This window comes from Equus caballus, chromosome 6 (assembly GCF_041296265.1).
Source record: "Equus caballus isolate H_3958 breed thoroughbred chromosome 6, TB-T2T, whole genome shotgun sequence".
In the NCBI taxonomy this organism is placed as follows: domain Eukaryota; kingdom Metazoa; phylum Chordata; class Mammalia; order Perissodactyla; family Equidae; genus Equus; species Equus caballus.
The window spans coordinates 91,716,566-91,742,531 of NC_091689.1; the positions used below are offsets into that span (position 1 = coordinate 91,716,566).

The 25,966-nt window shown below is 39.5% G+C and overlaps 1 protein-coding gene and 1 pseudogene across 3 annotated transcripts in view; both read right to left on the minus strand.

Moving 5' to 3' along the window:
- TAFA2 (TAFA chemokine like family member 2) overlaps positions 1-25,966 on the minus strand; it is a 417,458-nt gene that overhangs the window by 314,856 nt on the left and 76,636 nt on the right. Inside the window, exon 1 of one of the 3 annotated variants that reach the window (XM_070271828.1) lies at positions 18,901-18,922. The exons of the other annotated variants lie outside the window; for them this stretch is intronic. Coding sequence (XP_070127929.1) covers positions 18,901-18,905 — 5 coding nt within the window. The 5' untranslated portion in view covers positions 18,906-18,922. Of the gene's footprint in view, positions 1-18,900; positions 18,923-25,966 lie in introns of those variants that run through there. 3 annotated transcript variants of the gene reach the window in all.
- On the minus strand, positions 24,125-25,894 carry LOC138924727 (tigger transposable element-derived protein 1-like; annotated as a pseudogene).

The following is a 25,966-nucleotide window of genomic DNA, read 5'->3' on the forward strand; positions in this document are numbered from 1 at the left end:
CACATGACCTCAAGCTTTAGGATCCATAAGGAATTCCTCAGTTGCTGCTCCCACTTGGAACTAAAAAATCCAAGTGTCATTGGTCTTGTCAGACCCCTCTTTCATCAGCCTTCTCCAAGACAAATCCCTCTTTGCCATCTGTTCAGGTCTCTGTGCCCCAACTGCACAGCCAACCGGAGTGATCGCCCCACACCAGACTGAGAAGAAGCTGTCTTCCGCTATCCCAGGCGACCCATCCCTAGATCCAGCCTCAGTCCCTCCAACGCCTATCATCAAAGAAACTATGATTTTTCTTCCTTTTACCAGATCTCGCTACCTCCATCAGCAGATTCTTTCACAAATAGTATATGCACACTTCCTGGAGGTAAGAGGAGGGATAATGGAAAAAGAGTCTTCTCTACCTTTCAACTAATTATTAAGAAGAGAAACACTGAAGTTTCTAGGCCCATTTCCTCAATTATTGGTCATACAATATATTAAGAATCATAAATAGGACTGGATTTCCCCAGGTGAAATAAGGAAACTAGCCAAAGTTAAAGTGAAAAGATACCTTAAATGAAAATTAAAGAATCTAAAACTTAGGTCTATTCTGAAGCTCACTGCCCCTGTTTCTTCTTCAGATGAAAGAAGACTTTTCAATGTTATGTTTGTTACGTTACGTCACTTACTTTATGTTTTAACCTAGTCTCAGTGGACTGGGACAAATTAAGTCTGATTAACCATACTTCCAGGAGTATAACTTCTAGGTTGTATGGTCACCAGAGAAGCAAGAGCAGCAAAAGAAAGTCGACCGAGAAGGTGACCAACACAAATTAAACAAATAAACTCTCATGCTGGCACAAGATTTTACGAGTCTGAGAATTAAACATTTATTTGCCTTAGAAACTTCATTTGAATGTCTCCTTCTGTTCCTTCATTCCACATATTACTATGTGCCAAGCCCTGATGGAAAGACGGGGGATACAGTGCAGAGCAAGACAGGTGTGATCCATGATCTCACTGAGCTTATGTTTTATTAGAGTGACAGAAATTAAAATTAGAACAGGTACCATACACCATATACAAAAATTAACTTAAAACTGATCAAAGGTCTAAAACCTAAGAGCTAAAACTATAAAACTCTTGGAAGAAAACATAGGGAGAAGTTTCATGATATTGCGTTTGGCAATTATTTCTTGGATATAATATCAAAAGCACAGGCAACAAAAGGAAAAATAGATCATTTAGACTTCCTCAAAATTAAAAACTTTTGTGCATCAAAGCAGAGTAAAAAGGCAACTCATAGAATGGGAGAAAATATTTGCAAACCTTATATCTGATAAGGAATATATCCAGAATATATAAAGAACTCCAATAACTCAACAACAAAAAAACCCAAACAATGGATTAAAAAATGGGCCAAGGACCCAAATAGACCCTTCTCCAAAATAGATATACAAATTGACAATAAGCACACAAAAAGATCCTCAACATTACTAATTATTAGGGAAATGCAAATCAAAACTACAATGAGATATCACTTCACATCCATTAGCATGATTGTTAAAGAAAAAAAAAAAAAACCCACACAGAAGATAAGTGTTGGTGAGGAAGTGCAGAAATTAAAACCCTGTTCACTGCTGGTGGGAATATAAAATGGTGCAGCTACTATGGGAAACAGTATGGAGGTTCCTGAAAAATTAAACATGGAATTACCATATGATCCAGCAATTCCATTTCTGAGTACATACCCAAGAGCTTTGAAAGCAGAGACTTGAACAGATATCTACATACATACAGTCCATAGAAATGTTCTTCACAGTAGGTAAAAGGCGAAAGTAGCCCAAGAGTCCATCAACAAACAAAGGATAAACAAAATGTGGAATAAACACATGCAATGGGATATTATTCAGCCTTTAAAAAGGAAAGTATTTCTGACCATGCTACAACACAGGTGAACCTTGAAAACATTATGCTAAGTGAAATAAGCCAGTCACAAAGTACTGTATGATTCCACTTATATAGGTACTTCGAGTAGTCAAACTCACAGAGACAGAAAGTAGAATGGTGGGTGCCAGAGATTGGGGGAAGAGAGGATTGGGAGTTATTGTTTAATGGGTACAGAGTTCCAGTTTGGCAAGATGAAAGAAGTTCTGGAGATGGATGGTGGTGATGATTGTACAATATGACTGTATTTAATGTCATGGAACTGTACAATTAAAAATGGTTAACATGGTAAATTTTATGTTATGCATAATTTACAACTTTAAAAAATAGCATATGATAATTTCAGATATTGAGAAGCACTATCAAGAAACATAATATGACAGAGTGACTGGAGAAAGGGGGAAGACAGCATTAGAATGAGTTAGAGGAGGCAACAATTTTCCGAGATCTCAATGACAAGAAAGAGTCAGAAAGGTGAGACCTGAGGGGCAAGCGTTCCAGGCAGAGAGAAGAGCGGTTGCAAAGTCCCGGAAGCAGGCCTGAGCCCTGCATTTGAAGAGCTGGAAAGAAGGCCCAGTAGAGTGAGTCCTAGGAATACTGATAAGCGGTGACCTACACAAGACAGGTAAGGCGTTTAGGAGAATTTTCTTCCAAGGTCACAGCGAAATCTTGGGAGATTTTGAAGCAAGGGAATTATGTGATCCAATTTGTTTATAAAAGATCACTTTGGCCGCTGTGTAGAAAATGAATCACAGGAGGACAAGAATCAAAGCAGATCCATTAGGAGCTGTTACAACAGTACACAGTAGACACGGTGATCGCTTGGAATGGATGATGGCAGTAGAGATGGAGACAAATGAATATATTCAACATATGTTTTGAAGATAAAGCCAACAAATCTTGCTGATTTACCTACGGATAGGGTGATCATACGTTCCCTGTTTGCCTGGGACAGAACTGATTTCTCTATTGTCCCAATGTCCTGTATAGTTAGTGTCTCTTTTACTCTCAACATTATCCCAGTTTGGACAATAAATCACATAGTCGCCCTAGCTGTGGGGAATAAAGGAAAAAGAAGAATCAAGAATGACTCTTCAGGGCCGGCCCTGCAGCACAGTGCTTAAGTGAAACATGCTGCACTTCGGCGGCCTGGGTTCATGGGTTCGGATCCCAGGCGCAGACCTACACCACTCACCAGCCATGCTGCGGCATACAAAGTAGAGGAAGACTGGAACACATGTGAGCTCAGGGCTAATCTTCCTCATACGAAAAAAAAAAAAAGAATGACTCTTCAACTTGAGCAACTGGAAGTTGATAGTATTGATGTTTCAAAGACAGTCCATTAATAGTATCATTAAGGAAGGAAAGAACATAGTTCGAACTCCATATTCCATTTGTTTTATTCATGAGTCCTTTTTGTTCATGATCATTCAACAGTTCCATGTTCCTCTTTTCATCCCAATTCAGTAAATACGTACACATCTCAAAACTTTAATAGGGAAAAAAATAAGGCAAATTGAATTAGCCAGCTAAACAATAGTTCAAGTAACTGGCCAGAAAATTTAAAAAGAGCAATTTCCAGGAGGGAGCAGCATGTACAGGAGCACCTCTCATGGTGCCCCCAGTCCTTCTGCTCCAGCAAGGACAAAGATCCTGGATCTCTGGTCTGGCAAGGCTGTGGCAGAATGAGCTACACCTTGGAGCCAGGAGCCTGCGATGGGTCTATATCACTAAAGGAGTAGAAGGAAAGACTCTCAGGGAAAAGAGCCCTAAAGAGAGACTGCTTGCTCCACAGAAAATGGCATCGGCAGTGGGTTAGAAAACATGTCAAAAGTGAGGAACTCAAGGTCCGTAAGAATTCTCCCTCCGGAGGAGGATAGTGGCACAGGAATACCTTGCATGTAAATAATTAGAAGTGATGGAGAGAGCCTTGTGTAAAATTAGAAGTCAAAAAATACCTTTGGATATCTGGAAGTTATTTCCTAAGATACTCTCAAGGAATGTCAGATTTATTATTATTTTGCATTCCGAGAAAAAAAAAAAAAAGACTGATGTGGCCTGAAGAAACACCTGTTATCTATTCTTGTCAAAAAAAAAAAAAAAAACTCTTACAAATCACTGTTGCTTTTTCTTTCCCTTTACCCAAAAGAGAAGCAGTAGCAATAAAAAATCCTCTAAAGTTTTCTTCTTAAATCTGAAGTTCAACAGATTTCCTCAAGGCCAAAATAGGATTTCAAACCAACCCTAAGAACTGTTAAACCAAATTAACACCAAAGCTTAGCACTAGAACTATTCCCCTTTATTAATATCTGAAGGCCAGATGGCTGAGATTAAATTCTCTTACTACAAAGTGAACAGATACACTTTTTAAAAAACTGGTTGATAATTGACCGGGGACCAACAGCCAATGTAATCTGAGTAAAGAAGCAAATAGAAAGATTAGTTGCTTCAAAGGGAATTGCTGCCCTTCACCTGCTACCCATAATTTCCAGGCTATTTTAAGCCTCAGTTTTGTGAACCATCTACCTACTATGATTTCCAGCATTACCCCAAACGGAAAAACCCTCACAGTGCTCAAGGACTCGATGCTGATTTTTTAATTTTGGTAATTGACTTTGTCAATTGATAGCCTCAGGTTGAGCCAAACAGGATATGAAGACCAGCAGGACTTAACTAGAGTCTAAATTCAGCTGTAACCTCCTGGGGGGGTTGAAGTAGGGTAGGGGGGGCGGATATGAGTTCCTTTAGGCCAATTGAATCTACTCTGTATTCTTGTTAACCTGGTCCAGTCTTTTAAACATATATGGTTCACAGAAGCATCTAAATGATCTTTTAAAACCCCAGAGCAGACACAAGTAATTGCCAAAGAGTCACTGAAATCGAAGGTTAGGTGAAGTCCACTACATTTTCAGGTTTTCGAGATCAACAGCTGCAGATAATGTATTTGATTAGGCTTTTGCTTATGCAAATATCATTCATCTTGCCACCATCATTTGCTTTATTCCCTAAACAGAGTTCTTTAACCACAGATATTTCTACAGATCCAACAAACCTCCCTCATCGTTGCATCCTGTACTCTAAATTAAGCTGATGTCATTTAGATGTTATCTTTTATGAGTTATGTGCTACCTAAATATTATCAGTTCTCACAAGGCTGCCTGACTATTGTGCTCCAAACATACTGACGTGCAGGCCTTGCCGTGACTGCTCATTTCACTTCACATTACAGTCTCCCTTGGTTTCAGCTCACATTCAAATCTTAGCTTTTTCAGTGGATAAAATTTCAACACAATTTCAAAATAGTCTCTAACCTCTTGTCCAGTAGAGTAAACTCTTGGGGAATTTATTCAAGAATTTCAATTAATGGACTGAATTGAAAGCTTTTTCTACAAATAAGTGATGAGCTACAGGAAATTGGACTCTGAACAAAATCTCCTGGCATTTACACATCACAATCTAACACAAAATTTTCAAACTCCGCCACAAAGTTATCAAAATTGTACTGCAAAATCAAATGAAATAGAAAATAAAATATGTTTCTACTTCGGAAAATAGAAGCATACTTTTACAATTTGAAGAACAGTGAAGTTTCTAAACAAAACAGTTGGCATCACTTTGAGCAATCTGCTGATTTAGAAAAAGAAAGAGCGAGCTTGCCTCAAGCCCGTGTAAGACATTTTCCTTTGGCAATTGAGGAATAATTGGAAGCTGAAACGGAGCCACTATCAACCCTTGTGCTAGGGCCTCAAGGTCAACTGAAAAACTAGTCTATTCTCTACCTCTCTTCCACAATCATTTAAGTATTCCCTTTTCTTTCTTGTTGAACATGACAACTGTTTTTTCTAAAGAATAGTTAATCCCAATTGCAACCTTGATTTTCCAGGGAAAATATTCCCACTTAGATCAAGATGAATGAGCAAAAGTATCTCTTCTTTGGTTGTTTAGTCCTTTCCAGAAATCTGCCACTTTTGCTAAAACATAAATCCTTCAAAGGATACCCAGTTCGGGCCTAAATTTAGATTTCCAACAATTAAGACTGGATAACGCTGGCAAAGCTGGATTCTTCACTACATATATAGAGATATTTATGCCGATTCTCCATTGTTCTGCCACTTTCAGGAAATGTGAAGAAATGATTTGAATATTCACACACATAATATAGCAAACTTAAACAGGCATTATTAAATGCTTAATTTGTGCCAAACATTTCGCAAGGTGCAGATACATCCCATTCTGATCTCAGGTGCCAAGAGAAAGGCTTGGCTTGAAGTCCCAGTGCAAAGCGTACACTTCTCATCCGAGTTCTCGGCATCTATTCCAGTCCACAGGGATTTTTTTCTTTTTCTAAGCAACATAGCATTTATGTCTCTATTTCTCATTTTAATTCAAGGCAGTGAATGTCCATCTGACATTAAGTAACATCACTACAGAGCTTGGCACCTGCCTAGCATACAGTAGATGTATGCTAAATATTTAACATTTGTATATACTTTAACATAATGCATATACTTACATAAGCATATGGAAACCCAATATGTAACGTCTCTCCAGAGACAGGCCTTACATTTTTATGCGTGTACTCTACAATCTTCCTGTCACTCGGGGGTGGCAAAGAGGGGGATCACCAACCTGCCGTGAAGAACTGATAGAGGACCTGGTCAGCTGCCCAGGAACTTGGATCTCATACAGCTATTTGCCACCTTTTCTCAATACTCACATCTCCCATGAGAGCATTTGAAGGTCCCAAATTAACAGCCACACCCAGCAGATCCCAGTCCATATATATTCATTCAGTGATTTGTCAAATTGAAGGCGAAGGGCAAGTTCAGTCACACAGCTGTCCCATAACTGCCCCACACCTGCTCCAGGAAAGAGACCTTGAAGCACCTCCTGAAGAGTGGCTCTCAAGTGCTTTTAACAAGTTTCCAACGAAGAGTGAAGCATTCTAATGACTGTCAACAGAGCACCGAGTTGAGTGACATATTGTTTTCAGCTGATCATTATCTGCTGCGATACTGGGCAGCAACACTGAATCCTTCAAACACATAAAATTATTTTTAAAAGGATAATAATACCCACTGCTACATCTTACCTATTGGCATCTATGCCCACATACATACTCTGCTTTCCTTCTTGATAACATGGAACCGTCTGTGCTCCCAGCTGAGATCAACCCTCTGTGCACTAGATCCCACCCCCTCACACCTACTCAGGAACATCAATCCAGTTCTCCTCCCCTCACTCTTACAGGAGCATATTGCCCCTCTGCTAGATCACTATCATAGACTCACAAACATGTTGTGATTTCTCCCATTTTATAAAAAATAAAATAACCTTCTTGACCCATTCTCCGGTACCTTCATCTCCTGTCATCTCGTTTCTCTCCAACCCCTTAGAGCAAACCCCCTTAAAGAGGTTGTTTAAACTCCTGTCTCCATGTGTAGCCTCCCGTTCTCTCCATAAGGCTTTCCTTCCCTCCAAAGTTCTCCTATCAAGGTCACAAAAGCCCCTCCGACTTGATAAATTTCATGGTCAGTTTTTAGTCCTCCTATCACCTGACACAAATAATCAGCCCGATTTCCTTGAAATATCTTCCTCACTTACTTCCAAAGCACCACACTCAGCTGGTTTTCCTTTCCACTCCTTCTCAGCCTCCTTCACTGATTCCTGCTTAACTTCTGACTTCTAATAGCCCAATCTCTAGAACAGGTCCTGGAAACTAGTAGACACCCAATATATATCTCTTGAAGGAATCAATCAATCAATCAGTCAAGCTCATTAACAAATGTATTGAAAACCTACTACAGTAGGTTAGGAGATGGCTGCAAGGTCAATACATTTTTCTATCAAGGGAGAAAAGGCATAATGTTTAAATTCCCTTAGACAGTTTCAGAGACACGAGCCCCTCAAATCATCTCCCTCCAAATCCCATATAATTTTTAAGACCATTATAATTAAATGAATAATTACCATTTATTATTGGTCAGACATTAGTTTTCAGTCAAATTTACTCATCAATAGAGATTTTCTTCACAATATGAAAATTTTATAGTCCATTCATATCTCCCTATAATCAATACGTCCAGTATATTTATGGATATTTTATAAGACTCAGTATACAACTTTTATTATTTTAGACTATTACAAAGGGCTTGGCTGTTATATGCTTGCATTTATAATGCGTTATTGCTACATCACTGATTTATTCGATTTTCTGTCATTGGTTAGGAGCACCACCTTCAAAAACATTGTTCCTAGGGGAAAATATTATCTGCTTTATAGAACCATTTTCAGGAATGCATTGTGATGGAAAGCAATGACTTAATGCATTTATATGTTTTTAACATAAGCCACTCTTGTGTGCATGTTGTGGGTTTATCAAGGTAGCATTAATGATGGAAATGAAGATTTCAAATATGTGTGATTAGAATGATAAACGTTTAATGGTAAGACACAGCGATGACAAAAATAGATTGTACATTGGCATTGCTAGAGTTTTTTTTAACTAATAAAATTCACACATTCAAATGAATTTTGGCTTCAAAGTTGTTATGTATCTTAAAAGCAAGGAATCAACAAGACCCCCTAGGGAGTCTAAATTTTGGCTGTAAAGATAATAACTGGTAGAACTTATACATTCAAATAGGTGTTGCTCTCCTCAAAGTGATAACCCTGCAAGGCTGCACCTTATTCCAATGATGGTGCCATATGCTCAGAACATTTTTGGAATTCCACCTTCGAAAATATCAGCAAAGCACACATCACACTCTTTTGATTGTTCTCAGACGGCCACATGTTCATACTTTGAGGGTGGATTTTTTTTTTAAAGAACCAAAATTATTTGGTGACAAGTCCAATAAATCAGCTGAATGATAAAATTGAGTGATATTATCTTGAATCTAAAACAAGATTTAACTACAAAATAAAAAGGCAGATGTCCTTGTAAAGATAGTAAATTTGCTCTGAAGGTGAGTCTGAAAGAGCAGGAGATGCTAACATGTATTAGGCAATTGCAGCAGGATTAAAATGTGTGCAGTCTCCAAGGGGGGACACTTTAAAAGATATCACTCACTCTGATGTACATTCAGGAACTTCTGTGTTTTAAAAATTCCTTCCTGTGGACGTTTGTAAATTTAGACACCTAGGAGCCAAGCTTTTTCATCCTTCTCAGGGTTATGTCTCCCAACTTTAAAAATATCTGTATCATTGACTGAGGTAGCTCTTGGCTTTATTAAGAAAGAATTTTACAAATAAATTAGTTTATCTTTTAAAATTTCAAGTGGATACATAAGGAAAAACAGAACAAATGTAAACTTTAATTTTACCCCCAAATTATCTAATATATTCATTTGTTTATTTACTTTGACTAACATTGAATGCTTACTCTCTTCCAGATACTGTTCTAAATGCATTGACTATATTAATTCATTTCATCTTTCCTAGAACCGTTTAAAATACATTCTATTATTAGCTTCATTTTAAAAATGAAGAAACTGTAATCAGATATTAAGAAATCACCAAAAATCACATAGCTCAAAAGAGATTGAGCCAGGACGGGATCACAGGCAGTTCACTCCAGAGCCTGTGCTCTGAACACAGTGCTATATTGCTCAGAATATCAGCCAAATTATCACCACAAATCAGGAAAATGTATATTTCAAAGGTAATAAAATTTGCAGGAATGAGGAAAAATAACAAGACATCCGCCATTGACAAGTTCTTCTTAAGTGCCCAGTTTTCCAAATGCTAAGGATGTTTGTAATAGTATCCTTATACCAGCTTCCCTAACCCCAGATCCCAGGCCCCAGACCTCATGGATAAGGCCTTGCTAAGGCATCTGAGTGATGTAGAAAACTATCCTACATCATGATACATCCAACCACGAGAGCATCGTCAGCATGGTACTATGGGAGTAGGAAACGCAAGGTGTTTAAGTGTCAGTCACTCTGCTCAGCACTGAGGCTGCACCTGAGAGAAGGGCTATAATTGCCACCTGGCTGGAGTTAACATCTGGAGGGAAGACAGTCAGGAAACAAGTAAACAAATTAAATAAATGAGTGTTATTTGAGTTATGAGGGAAATTACACGGCACTGTGGTAGAGAATAAAGGCATGGTTAGGAAAAGTCTAGAAGATCACGGTCAGGCCCAACACACTGAAACCCTGTAAGGTCAGATGGCACTGCAGCGAATAAAATGTCAAAATGCCACAGCAAGACATCATGAACCAGTATCCATATCTGAGCGGCACAGCTCAAATGAAATTCTTTTAATAAGGCAGACCCCACAAGTTGATATGCCCCACTCTCACACTAGCCTAAAAAGGACTGAAAGGCAAAAGTCCCTCTTACCTGAAGGGTCCTTCACAGCAGAATCTACTAAACTTGGGGCGGACACAGGAGGTGGCAGGGATCAGCCTCCGTCCTCACCATTCATTGTATTGTTAAACTCACGTGCATCCTTGCATTGCTTATTTTCTGATTCATAGCAGTACAAAAGAAAACTAACATTGCTCAAAGATGAAGAATCCTTTTTTGACAGTCTCAAGTTTGAACCAGTCTTTGTGAACTGGCCTACCCCAGAAAGCCTCTCTGAGGAGCTGATATTTAGACTGAAATCTAAAAGATGAGAAGGAGCCAGTTACACAAAGCTCCAAGAAAAAGAGCACTACAGATCTGGTTCACAGAGCAAACTTCTACAAAGACTGATATTAGGAAAACACCTCTCTGTATTGCCGTATCTTTCTTCATACCTTTTTACTTGACCATTTCCCACTACGGTGACACCAGCATCCTGTGAGAAGATGTGGAAGCCATTACCCGAGAAGGAGAGTGGTGACTTTGGGTTCTCTTATTGGGGGATCTTATCCGCTGGGGGGCTCTTAATATCTTTAAGCACAGCCCAATGCCCCAGATGCAGCCGGGGACTCCTATCTTGACGCCAAAGATGTTGCTTAGATGGAGACATGCTGTTTCAAAAGTCAAGCATTCACACACCACTGATAATACAAATACTAAAATCACATAAGTACTACAGAAAAAACAGGACAGGGGAAGGAGCTCTGCTCTAACTATACCTGAATCAAGAGCACACCGATTATAAAAAGAAAAAAAGAAAGCTAAGATAAAAAGACATGTAGCATATTACAATGTGATCCTATTCATAAATAAGGAAACACAAAATATTAGCTGAAAAGCCAGGGGAATGAAATTTATTTAAAAAGGTTTACTAAATTGGGTATCCAGGATTATAAATCCCAATTACAACCGAGTCTCCTTTTTATACATATTCCCAAAAGAAGGCAAACGGTCAGATTTTGCCTTTAAATTATTTTTAATGAAAATATTTCTAAAGTGTACAATGCAATTTCCAATATTTCAATAATGATAACTCAGTGTTACAAATGAAGCCACAGCTGCCAGTGGAGCTAGTGTTGAAACACAGGCACAAATGGCTTAGCTCGTCACTCACAGGCAGTGTGCAAACCGGTCCCCAGGCTGCTAAGCTGTGCCGATTGCCAGGCCTCCTGGATGTCACACGGACTCGCTCAGGGGATGCTGAGCAGGAGGTACACGGGCCTGAAGTCACACAGCCTGGGCACCAGGTTGCAGTGCTGTTCCATGGCTTCTGCATGTCTCTCTCTCTGACTCCACCATCAGTACGTCTGCTGGTGTTTACTGCCCCCTCTCTATTTCCAAGCTTTGTCGTCAGCGCTTGCTGTTTCCAATCTCCTCTCTTCTTTCCCTTTCTTCACTGATTACTCAAAAGCATTTCTTGAGTAAGAATTATGTCTGAAGCACTGTATTAGGCACCAAGTGAATAAAACAGACATGATCGCTGACGGCAAAGCGCTTACAATGCACAAGGGAGAGACAGGTTAAGCAAACGAATAGATCCATCCTCACGATGTGCGGTCATACAATGCTGTCAGGGAAAGAACACAAGGAGTTCATTGAGACGTAGGCCCAGAAGGCCTTTCTGAGGAAGTGATCATCAAACCAAGGCCTAAAGGATAAGTAGGAGAGAGCTAGGAAAAAAAAGGGAGAGAAGACATTCAAGGAATAAGGCACAATGTGGGCAGAGGCCTAAGAACACTGAGAGCTCGGCACAGGTGGGGAATGGAGAGAAGGCCAGCCAATGGCAAAGGGGAAACCGGCCTATGATGAGGTAGAGAAAGAAGTAGGAGCCAGATCATGGCTCATAGGTCCTGGTAAAGATTTCTAGCACAAGGCCTGGCCAATGAATTGTACTGACATGATCTGCTTGATTGTAGTTTAAATGATTGCTCTGTCTGTTCCATGGGAAAGAACTACAAAGAAGGCAAGAGTGGAAGATATGAGCTAATTACAGGGGCATTGCAGTGGTCCAGGGGGACTCATTTCTTTTCAGCGACTTTCTTCTGTCTCCTCCAGTCACTTATATCCTGCTCTGATTTTTCATGGAAAAGCTTGACTTATTAGAGACATCAGGATCCCTCAAGAGTGCCTTCTTGTCTTCTTTGTGGCAGATCGAATAATCAGTGTAATATTTGGAATCATCCGATATCAGCTGTGTTTACTGTTCTTGGAAGCTGCTTTGTCATTAAAGCTTAAAGATATTTTAAGCTTGTGAAGTTGATCTCAAAATAACTAAAGTCTTTACATTCTCTTGCATTACAAGGAGCTATTTCCTTGAATTCTATTGGATGAATGTAGACACATCCACACACCTATATATCCACACGCACACACACACACTTTTTCTAAATAACAACAGTTTACTATTTTGAAAGTGAAAACATTTTTGCCAAAATTTGATTTCAGTGATGAATTGTGTTGCCTTAACATTTTATTACAGGGACCCTTAACTTGAAGTCCATAAACCACTAAGGAGAGACCTTGAATTAACTCCCTGAGATAACATGCAAATACTTAGATCCATTTGTGCCCAGAGATTTTCCTGCAGAGGTGTAAAACACTCATCGACTTTTCAGTAGGATTCAAGAGTGAGTGACTGAGGTTAACCTACCTGTGCCTAGCAAGACTTCCCATCATCCCCATGGACACATGACTGAGGCCTGGCCATTGAGAGTCTTCTCTGGCACTCACAAACGAACGTGAAGAGAAAGAAGCTGTTTTTCCACTGGAGTTGCTAAGCTTGGGCTGCAATGGCTCTTCCCTGCCATATGGAAAAATCCTTCCAAAATAGAACAAATATGTAAAGAAACAGAAACAAGGGTAAAAAAATAAGCAGAGATAGATTTTCGCCATCATTGAGTCCCTGGTTCTACTCATTAAGGCCCTAGTTCTTGCATCTCTTGCTCCAATTCTGGGATCTACCCCACTATATTCTTCCAAGCTATTTGAGCTGATCAATTCTTTTTAAGGTAGTTTGAGCTGGAGTTCTGGCACTTACAACAGATTTAGTTCTGGCTTATAAAATAACCCCCAAAAGCTTAAGAATCATCTCTTCAGTGTAATGATCTGATATCAGAATCCATTAGAGACTTAATGATATTAAAATTGATATTGAACCAAAATACAAATTCACATTTGACCGGTTAACATTGAGAGAGATTACCATGACTTAGAGACCTATACACATTTTACTGGATTTAATTCTAGTGGCAGAAATTAAAGCCTAATTAGACACCTGTGGGAAGCTCATTAAATTATATTTATACATTAAATGTTTGCTTAATACCTCTAATAAACCATAAGATCACTTGAGGTTACAAAGCAGATGGCGTATTTTAGATAAATTCAAAGGAATTAGGCAGCTCACATAAAATTCTTTAATCCAGTACGTGGCATAAAAGACTCTAAAAATTCCATGATAGAAAAGGATCTGTGGGTCTTTTCAATTTGATCCTAGTGGTAATGATGATATAAGGAGCAAAAACTGGTAAATCACAAAATATAGAAACACTCTGCCTAATCAATAGTGTAAGTCTCTAGAACATCCTCCAAATCAATAAGATATATAATGATGACAAGAAGCACCTAAGAGTAAACGAAAAAAAACGTGAATTGTAACAGAGCCCAGAACCATTATCTCAACTATATTAAAAGTGCATTTAACACAAGAATGTGATCAGTCTTCTTAACTTCGGTAGCACTGGCAATAAATAAAATTTATCTTTCCTTCTTCATATTAGAGAGCCATAACATTCCAGAAACCTCACAAAACTACAAAACAATTAGTTCTGAGACTCTTAGACCACCCCAGCTCTTTACTACAGGCTCACACCTGTAGGCTTTTAGCAGTATCTGGAGCATTCAAAGTTTATAACTACTGAGTTCAATGACCAGATATTGTCTGAGATGTGCATTACCAATTTAATTTTCAATGACAGAAACAACAAGGTACTGAAACCTCATTGAGAATGAGGTGTTTTAGATTAACAAATTTCACAAAACAGCTAAGGAGTCAAGTAATATATTGAGAGGCAACAAGGTGCCAGGCCCTTGCCGGCTGCACTTTACACAGATGATGTCATCCCAGCCTCACAGCAGCCCTGCAGGGTGGGAAGCTTCACCCCTGCTTTATAGATAAGAAAGGTAAGAAAAACAAAGCTCACAGCAAAAGTCACCTGCCCCCAAGACTTCAGCGTAAGAGGTGACTCCAGAAAGTAAATCCACTCTAGTGCCAAGCCCCACATTTTCATCTTACCATGCTGCCTCCTCTTAGCTACAATTTTTTTTTTATTTAAATCATGTTTAGTCAATAAATGGTCATAAAATGAGAGGGAATTTTAGAATTCCTTTTAAACTAGAAAATATTGAACATAATTTCTTAGTGGCTCAGAAATAATCATCAGTATGGAGGGTTTTTTTTCATTTTCCTTTTTCACCCCTCCACATCAAGCTTTTGATCATTCCACTTGCTGTCGCTGTGTATTCTCTGTGTCACACACGCTGCCTCTTCATAACAGTAGCTTTCCACACACACACACTTTCAAGTTTGCTCCTCCAATCTGTTTTGGATGAGGAAATAAGATGACCACGCTGTTTAAGAACTATAAGTTTATTAAGAGTCATTAAAACTCTAGAAGAACCCAGAAAGTCAATTCCGTGTCTTCATAATAAAGTCTTTGAAACCACCATCTCAGAGGCCTCCACAGTTTATTTCCTTACTTCTAGTAAAAGTTATATCCTAAAAGATTGATGTTTCAGAAAGCAGGATTGGAGATGGAAAATCACCTCCAAATACATGAACTGTGGCTGCAATTATACATTTATACAGCCTGGTCCGGGATTGCTACAAACAAGATGACTTCTAAACACAGACTCTAGCAACGATTCATGGAATAGATTGTATTTTCGATCCTTTACTCACCCATTAGCAGCACTTTAAAATACTATTTGTTCTAGCCCATATCATACTCTTATCCTATCCAGCCTTCTTAAACAAACAGCGCGCCCCTCCCTATAACAATGAGTGCCACCATTTGTCGTGCACATCCGGAATGCCAACCCCATGCTAAGCATTCTTTGTGCAGGGACTCACTAATTCTCATAACCAAGCAGGGCTTCTGGCAGTGGCTGCACACATTATGCCCTTCAAACTCCGGGGTGCCCGTCACAGAGACTACAATACGGATGACGCTCCTTGGGGATGGGCAATGCCCAACTCATGCAGTGACCTAAAGGTAAGTACTATTTTGATCCCCATATCACAGAAACTGAGCAAAATGAGGCTTAGAAAGTTATGTAAATGGTATAGCTACATCAGAAAAAGAGGTCTTAATCACTATGATGAGCTGCATCCTGTAGTTTCCTATAGAATACTGTTTAATTGGGAAACTTTAAGACTGACCTTTTACGGGCTGAATATTTATGTCTCCCCAAAATTCATATGTTGAAATCCTAACCCCCAACATGATGGTATTAGGAGGTGGGGCCTTTAAGAAGTAATTAGGACACAAAGGTGGAGCCCTCATGAATGGGATTAGTGCCCTTTTAAGAAAAAACACAGTACTTGCCCTCTCTCTGTTGTCTGCCATGTGAGGATATCTCACCAGAAGACTGAACCAGAAGAAAAATCTTTACCAAGAATTGGACCATGCTGGCAACCTGATCCTAGATTTCCAGGCTCCAGAACTGTGAGATGTAAGCGTCTGTTGTTGAAGCCAGGAGGTCTACGGCATTTTGTTATGGCAGCCCAGATGGACTAGACAACACCCATACACTCAGACAGTCAGATAAATATGCACAAACACTCACAACACAGAAATGGCCTGGCTTAGTAGCAGATTATCCAACAACAACAGGGAATCAGAGTCTGTTTTTCAGGAGTGCTCCAGAATAAACCAAGACCCAGGAAAGTCCTGAGGACTCTAAGAGACTCTCAAACATAAGAGTAGCTGGAGGGGCCAGCACTTCACAGACTAGGTTCCTTGACCAATAACCCCTGATCACCTAGGTCCCCAAGAGCCAATACATACTTGACTAGTGGACTTGACCCTCAGAGTGCCACGGCTGACACCAAATTCTTAGAGTATCTCCTAAATAAGTCTAAAAGTGCAAAGAACTGACACATCTCTGACCCATAATGCTTATCATGAATTTGCACCTACATTGAAGGTATTTTGCATTTACCTGGAGATGTACACTTATCATACAATACTTGGTTATCGAGTTTCCTTAGATGGAGAGTTAGTTCTTCCATAAGCCCAGACATGGCTCTTATCCTGAAAGACAAAGCACTGTAGAGGACAAACAGGTCCCCAAAGAGATCTGCAGCTAATGGACTGCAGGACCCCAGGTGCAGCACCTACAGGACAATCCACAGAGGACATGGACCATCACCACCCTACGCAGAAAGTGGTACTTCAACACAGTGAGGATGGACCATCTCTGGAGTCTGTTTGCGTGCCCATTCATCATTCTCATTTTTCATTAAATATTTATTGAGTACCTACTCTAGGTCTAATACTAAGTTTCTCATTAGACAATGGTATACTGAAATGAATAAGGAACAGTCCCTGTTCACAAGGAACTCACAGTCAGGAAGGAGGAAAATATAAAAATAAATTCTAAAACACATAGCAATGCTAACAAAATATGGACAAAGCGCTGAGAGAGCACTCAGCTCTGCCTGTAGGTAATACAGGAGGCTGGGAAAAGATCATAGGAAAAAAAGCAACATTACAAATGGGTAGTGAAGGACAAGTAGAAGTTTGCCTGGTTAAGAAGCTGAGGTAGGGCTGGTGGGCACAAACTTCTTCTTGCTGTATAATTAACTGTAAATGTGTAAGAGGAACATTTTCTTCCTACTGTCATCATACTGTGCTTTGTCCTCCCTTGATTACATTTTCATTGAGTTTAAAGGAGGTAATCAGGGGGCTGGCCCCGTGGCCGAGTGGTTAAGTTCACATGCTCCGCTGCAGGCGGCCCAGTGTTTCGTTGGTTCAAATCCTGGGCACGGACATGGCACTGCTCATCAAACCACGCTGAGGCAGCATCCCACATGCCACAACTAGAAGGACCCAGAATGATGAATACACAAATATGTACCGGGAGGCTTTGGGGAGAAAAAGGAAAAAAATAAAATCTTTAAAATAAATAAATAAATAAATAAATAAAGGAGGTAATCAGGGGAGATTCACTAGGTTGCTGTTTGGATTAAAATGGAATGAGCTGGATTCAGGTAGAAACTACTACTACATTAAAAATATTTTCCTAGGGGGCCAGCCAGGTGGCATAGTGGTTGGGTTTGCTCACTCCACTTCAGCAGCCTGAGGTTCACAGGTTTGGATCCTGAGTGCTGACCTATGGACTGCTCATCAAGCCATGCTGTGGTGGAGTCCCACATACAAAACAGACGAAGATTAGCATAGAGTTTAGCTCAGGGACAGTCTTCCACAAATAGAGGAAGATTGGTAACAGATGTTAGCCCAGGGACAATCTTTCTCATCAAAAAAAAAAAAAAAAAAAAAATCAGCCAAAGTATCTTGACTTTTCAACAATTCATGTTGCAAAAACATGAGACGCTTTTCACCAAAAAGTATAACTTAAAGGTCACAATTAAACATCATCATTTATTAAAATTAAGTTAATACTCCCTGAAAATTAGATTACTCTCCCCAGTGTGTACTTAAATTGGCAGCTGGTGACTGATACAACCTGTCCCATATTGTTACGCCACAGCAACATGGAAGCCATCACACAGAGGTACAACTATTGCTGAGATGCTGGTCCCTGAGATCTTGTCCAGTAAACACCAAGAGACAAGCTACTACTAAACTACAGCGTCAGAACAGTTCTAAATTAGCATGTCTTTACGAAACTCCAGAGCTACCTGCAAAACCTAAACTATTCCTTTATTATAGAACACTAATGTACCCTGGACCCAACTGCCTCATCAGCTTAAAGCGAGATAAAGATTATCAAATATATTGTGGTAGAAATAAGCTAAGCTAGCAACTCACGATATTTAGGTAAACCTGTAGCTATCATGTTTGATCTTCATACATTTCATTACAGAAGGCTCTGGGGCTGTCCCTTCCTGAGTATAGTGGCTCCATCATCTTTTCATCTGTCTTATCAACAGTCTACTCCAGTCCATCCAACGAGGAGAGAAACTACCCAATTCCTACATCGCCCATTTGTATTCTGGACAGTACGAGAGCCTTGATTTCTCTTTCCACAGCACATGTTTATGCGTTTGCAACCTCTAGCCCTGTCGACAAGAGATGCATAAATTCAATTATATGATTTCCACTCATCTGATCAGAGCTCATACTCGGAATGGTTGAAGAAAGGTATCTCTCAGCACCACCATCTCACACTCATTACAGCTGGAATCAGAAGCATCAACCCAGAGGAAGCATTGACCAAAATGTTTGCCATTCATTCAGAAATGCTGCTTGTCCAGCACAGCTGGCATTCACTTTACTAAAAGAAACACCTTCTCAGAATCTGTAAGATCTGCTGTCTGTCTCGCTGGACACTTCCATTTCTGATCTCATCCTAACGTCAAAGTCACACACTTACCCCATCAGAACCTAGCAGCAATGGTCCGTTATTGTCCAGTCCAATACATGGAGGATATCTTCAAATTAAGACAGAAACTAGAAGTGTGCGGGATGGCTCTTTACAGACTACATGTTTCCTTGTAAACTCCTGGGAGCTGGTGGGACAGGATGGTATGCGCTGATGGGAAATGATACAAACGACAAATGAGCAATGTCTAATTATTCCATGGCTGCTCAGACTCGGAGACAAAAGCAAGACAACTGAGAGTTAGGGATGGAACTCCATCCCCCTCAAACCCTATTGAGCCTGTGTACCGCAGTACATATTAATGCAACTTCAGGCCCTATTTTTAGACCTCTGCAATCCACGGGCATAAATCATTCCTGCGCTGCAAGGCACCTTGGAGTTAGCAATGCCAACTTTAACATTTTGCAGGCTCTTACAAACAATATAATTGAAAGCAAGTGATATTTAAAATGAATAGTGATAACTTTGATAGAATAAAATTAGCCTAAAAATAGATTGTTTGAGAGAATTTATTAAGTAATAATTAAAAGAAAAAGTGACAAACATGCCACTTAGCTAATTCTATCTTCACAATAGCTTTCACAGTTGAATTCAGAACGCTGTTCTTCTGTGAAAAATGCTAATGAAACAGCGTTGTTTTCTTTTTGCATAATACTGATTAATCCTCAGTGATTTTAGCCAAGAGGGTTCTCTCCGAATTGAACATCTGATTAAAGAAGAAAGACACAGCCCAACTAAAGGCACAAGTTGGTCAAAGTGTTACTTTTTATAATAGTCTGTGGACATTGAGGGGGAAATAATTAAAAAGAACATTTTCTCCCAACTCAAATCCTCTCCCCAAAGGTAGGAGAGAAAAAATCACTTTTGTTTTTGAAGAAATACTAAAGCCGAATGTAATGTGCATCACAGGCCATCCACTAAGAGATCTCAGAGATGGAAGGAAATCTCATCCTTTCATAGAGCCAAGCAGACACAAATCATTACATACATATTTTCAAGGTAAACAATAACTCTGCTCAAGTAAGAGGTCATGACAGCACCATTTGTCACATAGTTCATCCTAAATTTACCTGGTACTTGGGCTGACCATTTGTGTTAGGTAATTGGCTTTATCCAGAGGAGAAACAAACTTCTCATATCTATGACAGGAGGTAGTTTTGCAACTTAGTGCAAGGCTCCCACCAAGGTTAGGCCCCTCCCCTCCCACAAGCCCTGGGAGATGGGGATGGGGTTGGGGGGCCTGCGGTGCGATATCTTCCTTGATGTTTCCATTTCAAAGAGATAACTCCCAGGTCCTGAGGAAGATATTCCCACGTGATAAAGCTGAGGAAAGGCCGATCCAGTTTTCAGAAGGATTTATATACATTTCAAAGAGAGGAGAAAGTACCTACAATTACAAGTTTGCTAAAGTAAATGTTCTAAGAAAAGGAAGGGAGGAAAAGTCTCTTCCCTTATTTTCAACAGGGAGAATTAAGCCTCTGAATTTGTGTTTGTCCTTATCCCACACAGGTTCACTGTGATCACCATAATGCAAACTCCTTCATACAGAAGATATGTAACCACTGCAACTCCCCAGAAGAGAAAATCAAAAACCAAAAGAGCAAAACAAAAATGGTTTCTAAACCATTAAATCAACACAAATTAATATGTCATGCCAAACCACACGCATTATGGACTGCAATGATTACTGATAATTACTTCACCAAGGGAAAAGTCAATTCTTAATAACCCTTTGTTTCCCTGCCCATTTCTGACAGGGATGATGACTTCATTCTCAATTTGTTCAGAAGTAAATTTATCATGATAAACAAAGGGAAACATTTTTGTTCCCCTGGATGAGATTATCTATACAATCATTTGCCATTAAAAATGTATTATACTGAGTACAAAAGGCAGTTTTCCATTCATCTAAATAATGCATGTTACCCTACAAAAGACAAAGAGTATAGCAGAGCCAAGTTAAATGAGTCAACTTACCAAAATTCCCAAGCAGTCCCATAGTTAGAACATATATTGGGCTGATGATGCATCCTAGATGCGTAGTTCAAACTCTTTAATGAACTTTCTACCTGTGTATGGTTATTTTCCACTAAGTGCTCTTATAAAGCAGCATCTAATGTTAGCATTAAGAAGGATGTGTAACACCAATCAATAGCCAAATAAAACAAAACCACCAGAAGTCAGAAGGGGATAATGCAGAGAGTAATGCTTTCTGATGAGACCTTTAGAGGGCAACATCAAAAGGAATCATCCAGAGGCTGTTGCCATTAGTAGATCCCGTGCAACATTGACGAAGTTGCTAGCACAGCTCCTATTTAATGAAAAATAGGCACAATCTTACTTCTTGCTGCATGTGCTTCAGTTCTTCTAGGAAAATGCTTCAATACAAAGAAATACCATAAAGAAAAGAATAAAGGTTTAATGAAAACACTAAGTCGAGTCCTAAATTCAGACATCATCCAAAGAGTTTTCTGGCGTTTGGTGTTTGGGAAGGTGGAGGAAGAGGCAAAAGGCAAGGGATGCTTCAATGCTGTCAGATCTAAAATCTGCCTCAGATCTGACGTGTTTGCGAAATTAAATGAAAGCACAGGAGAATCAGCAAAGATGACACTCTGGCCTGCTTGCTGAGTGTCTGGAGAGAAACAGTGAACTTTTCTTTAGTATATTCGCCTTTAATTTACATGAAAAGAGAAGCTATTTCTCCAACACTCACCCTGAACTTCCCACTGTGCAGACAGCTGCCTCATTTGCCTTTCAGCAAATTAAAAGTTAAAATAGCTTCACCGTCAGGAGTAGCAGCAGCAATGGAGAGACTTGTAAAAGAGCTTCATTTTACTGCAGTAGAGCATTCGACTTCCAAAGGATCCCAGCTGCCGTTTGACTCCAACAAAGAATCTCTCAAGAAATGCTCCCCTTCCTTTACTCACTCACCACCACACTCTCTGCCGCTCCCTCACTGGCCAAGGTCAAGACCAAATCCCTAACAGCAAAGATTCTGCTTTCTTAATGCTCCCCATGCGTTGATTTTTCTTTCAGAGTCTTATACTGTTAAGACTTATCCTCTATCCATCACTGGTGATAAAAGTAACTAATAAAAAGTTGAAAGCAAAACAAAAATTTAGGTCACTCTCCACTTTGGGCAAAAGTGTAAAATATCTCCAGTATTTTCTGAAAAATATTAAGAATAGGGACCAATCAGAGTGAATAAAGCTACTAGAAAAAAGCTGGACATCATTTGTTCAAAACGGCAAAAGGCAAAAAAGAAAGAATTACCAAAGGGAGCATCAAATAAGTGTTCCCAGAGTCCTAAGTTTGGCTGGCACTTTACTTTTCCAAATAAACCAAATTCGGATTCAAAAATGAAAATAAAGTAGCAAATGCTGAAGAATTTTTAAAGCTATATTTTCTTAATTTTAGTCTAGGGACCTCAATGTTTTCAGGACTCTGGCTTAACGAACTAACGTCATTTTCCTACGTAAGGTTGGCATTCAGAGAGGAGACTGGAACAGGAGGCCTAGAAGGCGAGTGTTTTCATTAGGACGACCGGACTTCGTAACTCTTCTGCATTGGGATTTTCCTGAGAACAAACTCATAACAACCACCTCCTCTCTCCTCACTTAGCATGGAAAAGCTCACCAGTTCATTTGTTAAAATCTCATGGAGGACTGAACAAAAAACACTACTAAATAGAACGGAAATTACTGCAGTATTTATTACATTAATGTTATCATTAGTACCTGCCAGAGGCCAATAAAATTATCTTTTCTTTTTCCTATTTTGCTCAAGAAATCATAAAGAGTATTGCCTAAAGAATTCACTCTTTCATTCACTGTCTTTTCATGGCTTGTTTTTTGCCATATTTTGAAAAGCTATACAAAAGCTTTTAGCATGTTTCAATGCTTTCTAATGTGTAACAAAAATTAAATTGTTTAGGAAACGCAAAAATCATAGCGCTCAACAATTAAAGATATTTTGTTAAACCAACAAAGAAAATTTTGTATCATGAGTCAGGCTGCTAAAAACCTCCAATTAGTAAAACTTTTAATAATAACATAAATTATTACCATGGCCAGGAACATTAAATGTGTGATCAGATTTAATGTCCACAGCAATGCTATGCAGTGGCGCTTGTCTTCCTATTTTACAGAAAGGCAACATGGATTGCTCAGATTCTAAATAGCAGAGCCAGCCTTTGAACCAATGTCTACCCAAACCCAAAGTCCAGGATTTTAACCACAACTTAACGTTACCAGGCATATTTATATCAATTGTCACTATTTGAATTGCACAGGTTGTTTTTCTTGGTATGATTCATAACTCTAAGACTCTCTGAAGAGTCCTCCAAAAACTTCATTTTCATTTGTGATTTTGGTCCCAGTTCTTAAAAGGGACATCATTCTAATTCAAGGACATCATTTAATTGAACAGGAGCTGATCGAATTATGGATTAGTCGAAATGCAGTGCGATTTTGGTCATTAAGACCAAGGCTGATTTCTGAAACTAACACAACACTTTTCTTTTTAAATATTTTCTTGAAATACTGACCTCCTTTGAGTCACTCCTCTCCTATAATTTGGCTATTTTCCATTTTTATTTTATTCTCAAATAAAAGAGAAGAGAAACTAATAAATTCATCCTGATCAGAACATCATCAAATTGAAGGCTACCCAGTTATCTTCCCATTTGCACCCAGACTGTGTATGCCCCCCTCCTCAGGCCCCTGTTTTCCAGTTTATATACCAGATCATCCTCACGCTGCTGCAGAAGGCCAGTATTTCACACTGTACTGGGTTTTTTTTTTCAGTTTATGACAGCATATTACAAGAGCTATGGTAAGATTTTTACAGTTCATGAGTCTCTAGCCTTGGATCAAGCCAGGCTGCTGCTGAATCTTTTTCAGTTCTTGTTAGCAGGGGCTGTTGTAACTAAACCGAATATATGAAATGTACAGTGCCAGATCCAGATAGCAGATCATAAACTCAGGAGGGCAAGAAATACCACTTTTTGCATACCTCAGAGATACTGCAGGTTGGGTTCCAGACCACCACAATAAAGTGAGTCTCACAGTAAAGTGAGTCACATGAACTTTTTGGTTTCCCAGTGCATACAAAAGCTACATTTATACTATACTATAGTCTATTAAGTGTGCAATAGCATTATGTGTAAAAAAAATGTACATACTTTAATTAAAAAATACTGTATTACTAAAACATGCTAACCATCATCTGAGCCTTCAATGAGTCGTAACCTTTCTGCTGGTGGAGGGTCCTGCCTCAATGTTGATGGCTGCTGACTGATCAGGGTGGTGGTTGCTGAAGCCTGGGGTGGCTGTGGCAATTTCTTAAAATATGACAACAATGACGTTTGTCACATCGATTGACTCTTCTCTTCAGGAACGATTTCTCTGTAGCACATGATGCTGTTTGATGGCATTTTACCCAGTTGAACTTCTTTCAAAATTGGAGTCAATCCTCTCAAACTCTGCAGTTGCTTTATCAACCCAGTTTATGTAATATTCTAAATCCTTTGTTGTCCTTTAAACAATCTTAATAGCGTCTTCACCAGGAGTAGATTTCCCCTCAAGAAACCACTGTCTGTGCTCATCCATAAGGGGCAGCTCCTCCTCTATTACAGTTTGATCGCGAGACTGCAGCAATTCAGTCACATCTTCAGCCTGCACTTCTAATTCCAGTTCTCTTGCTGTTTCCACCACATCTGCAGTTCCTTCCTCACTGAAGTCTTGAACCCCTCAGAGTCATCCATGAGGATTGGAATCAACTTCTTCCAAACTCCTGTTAATGTTGCTATTCTAACCACTTCCTATGAATCATGAATGTTCTTAAAGACATCTAGAATATCTTTCCAGAAGATTTTCAATTTACTTTGCCCAGATCCAACAGGGAAATCACTATCTATGGCAGCTATAGCCTTATGAAATGTATTTCTTAAATAAGAAGACTTAAAAGTCGAAATGACTCCTTGATCCATGGACTGCAGAAGGGATGTTGTGTTAACAGGCATGAAAACAACAGTAATCTCATTGTACATCTCCACCAGAGCTCTCGGGTGACCAGGTGCACTGTGAATGAACAGTCATACTTTCAAAGGAATCTTTTTTTCTGAGCACTAGGTCTCAACAGTAGGCTTAAAATACTTAGTAAACCATGTTGTAAACAGATCTGCTGTCATCTAGGCTTTGTTTTTCCATTTATAGAGCACAGGCAGAGCAGAATTAGCATAATTCTAGAGGGCCCTAGGATTTTTGGAATGGTAAATGAGCATTGGCTTCAACTGAAAGTCACCAGCTGCAATAGCCCCTAATAAGAGAGTCAGCCTGTCCTTTGAAGCCTTGAAGCCGGGCATTGACTTCTCCTTTCTTGCTATGAAAGTCCTAGGTGGCATCTTCTTCATGCATAAGGCTGTTTTGTGTACAATGAAAATCTGTTCTTCACTGTGGCCGCCTTCATTGGTTATCTTAGCTAGATCTTCTGGAGAACTTGCTGAAGCTTCTTCATCAGTGCTTGCTTCTTCACCTTGCACTTTTATGTCATGGAGATGGCTTCTTTCCTTAAATCTCATGAACCTACCTCTGCTGGCTTCAAACTTTTCTTCTGCAGCTTCCTCACCTCTCCCAGCCTTCACAGAATTGAAGAGAATTAGGGCCTGGTTCTGGATTAGGTTTTGGCTTAAGGGAATGTTGTTGCTGGTTTGATCTTCTGTCCAGACCCTAAAACTCTCTCCATATCAGCAGTAAGCCTGTTTCACTTTCTTATCATTTGTGTGTTCACGGGAGTGGCACTGTTAACGTCCTTCAACAACTTTTCCTTTGCATTCACAACTCGGCTAGCTGTTTGGTGTAAGAGGCCTAGCTTTGGGCCTGTCTCAGCTTTTGACATGCCTTCCTCACTAAGCTTAATCACTTCTAACTTTTGATTTAAAATGAGACTTGCAATTCTTCCTTTTACTTGAACACTTAGAGGCCATTATAGGGTTATGAACTGGCCTAATTTCAATATTGTTGGGTCTCAGGGAATAGGGAGGCCCCAAGAGACAGAC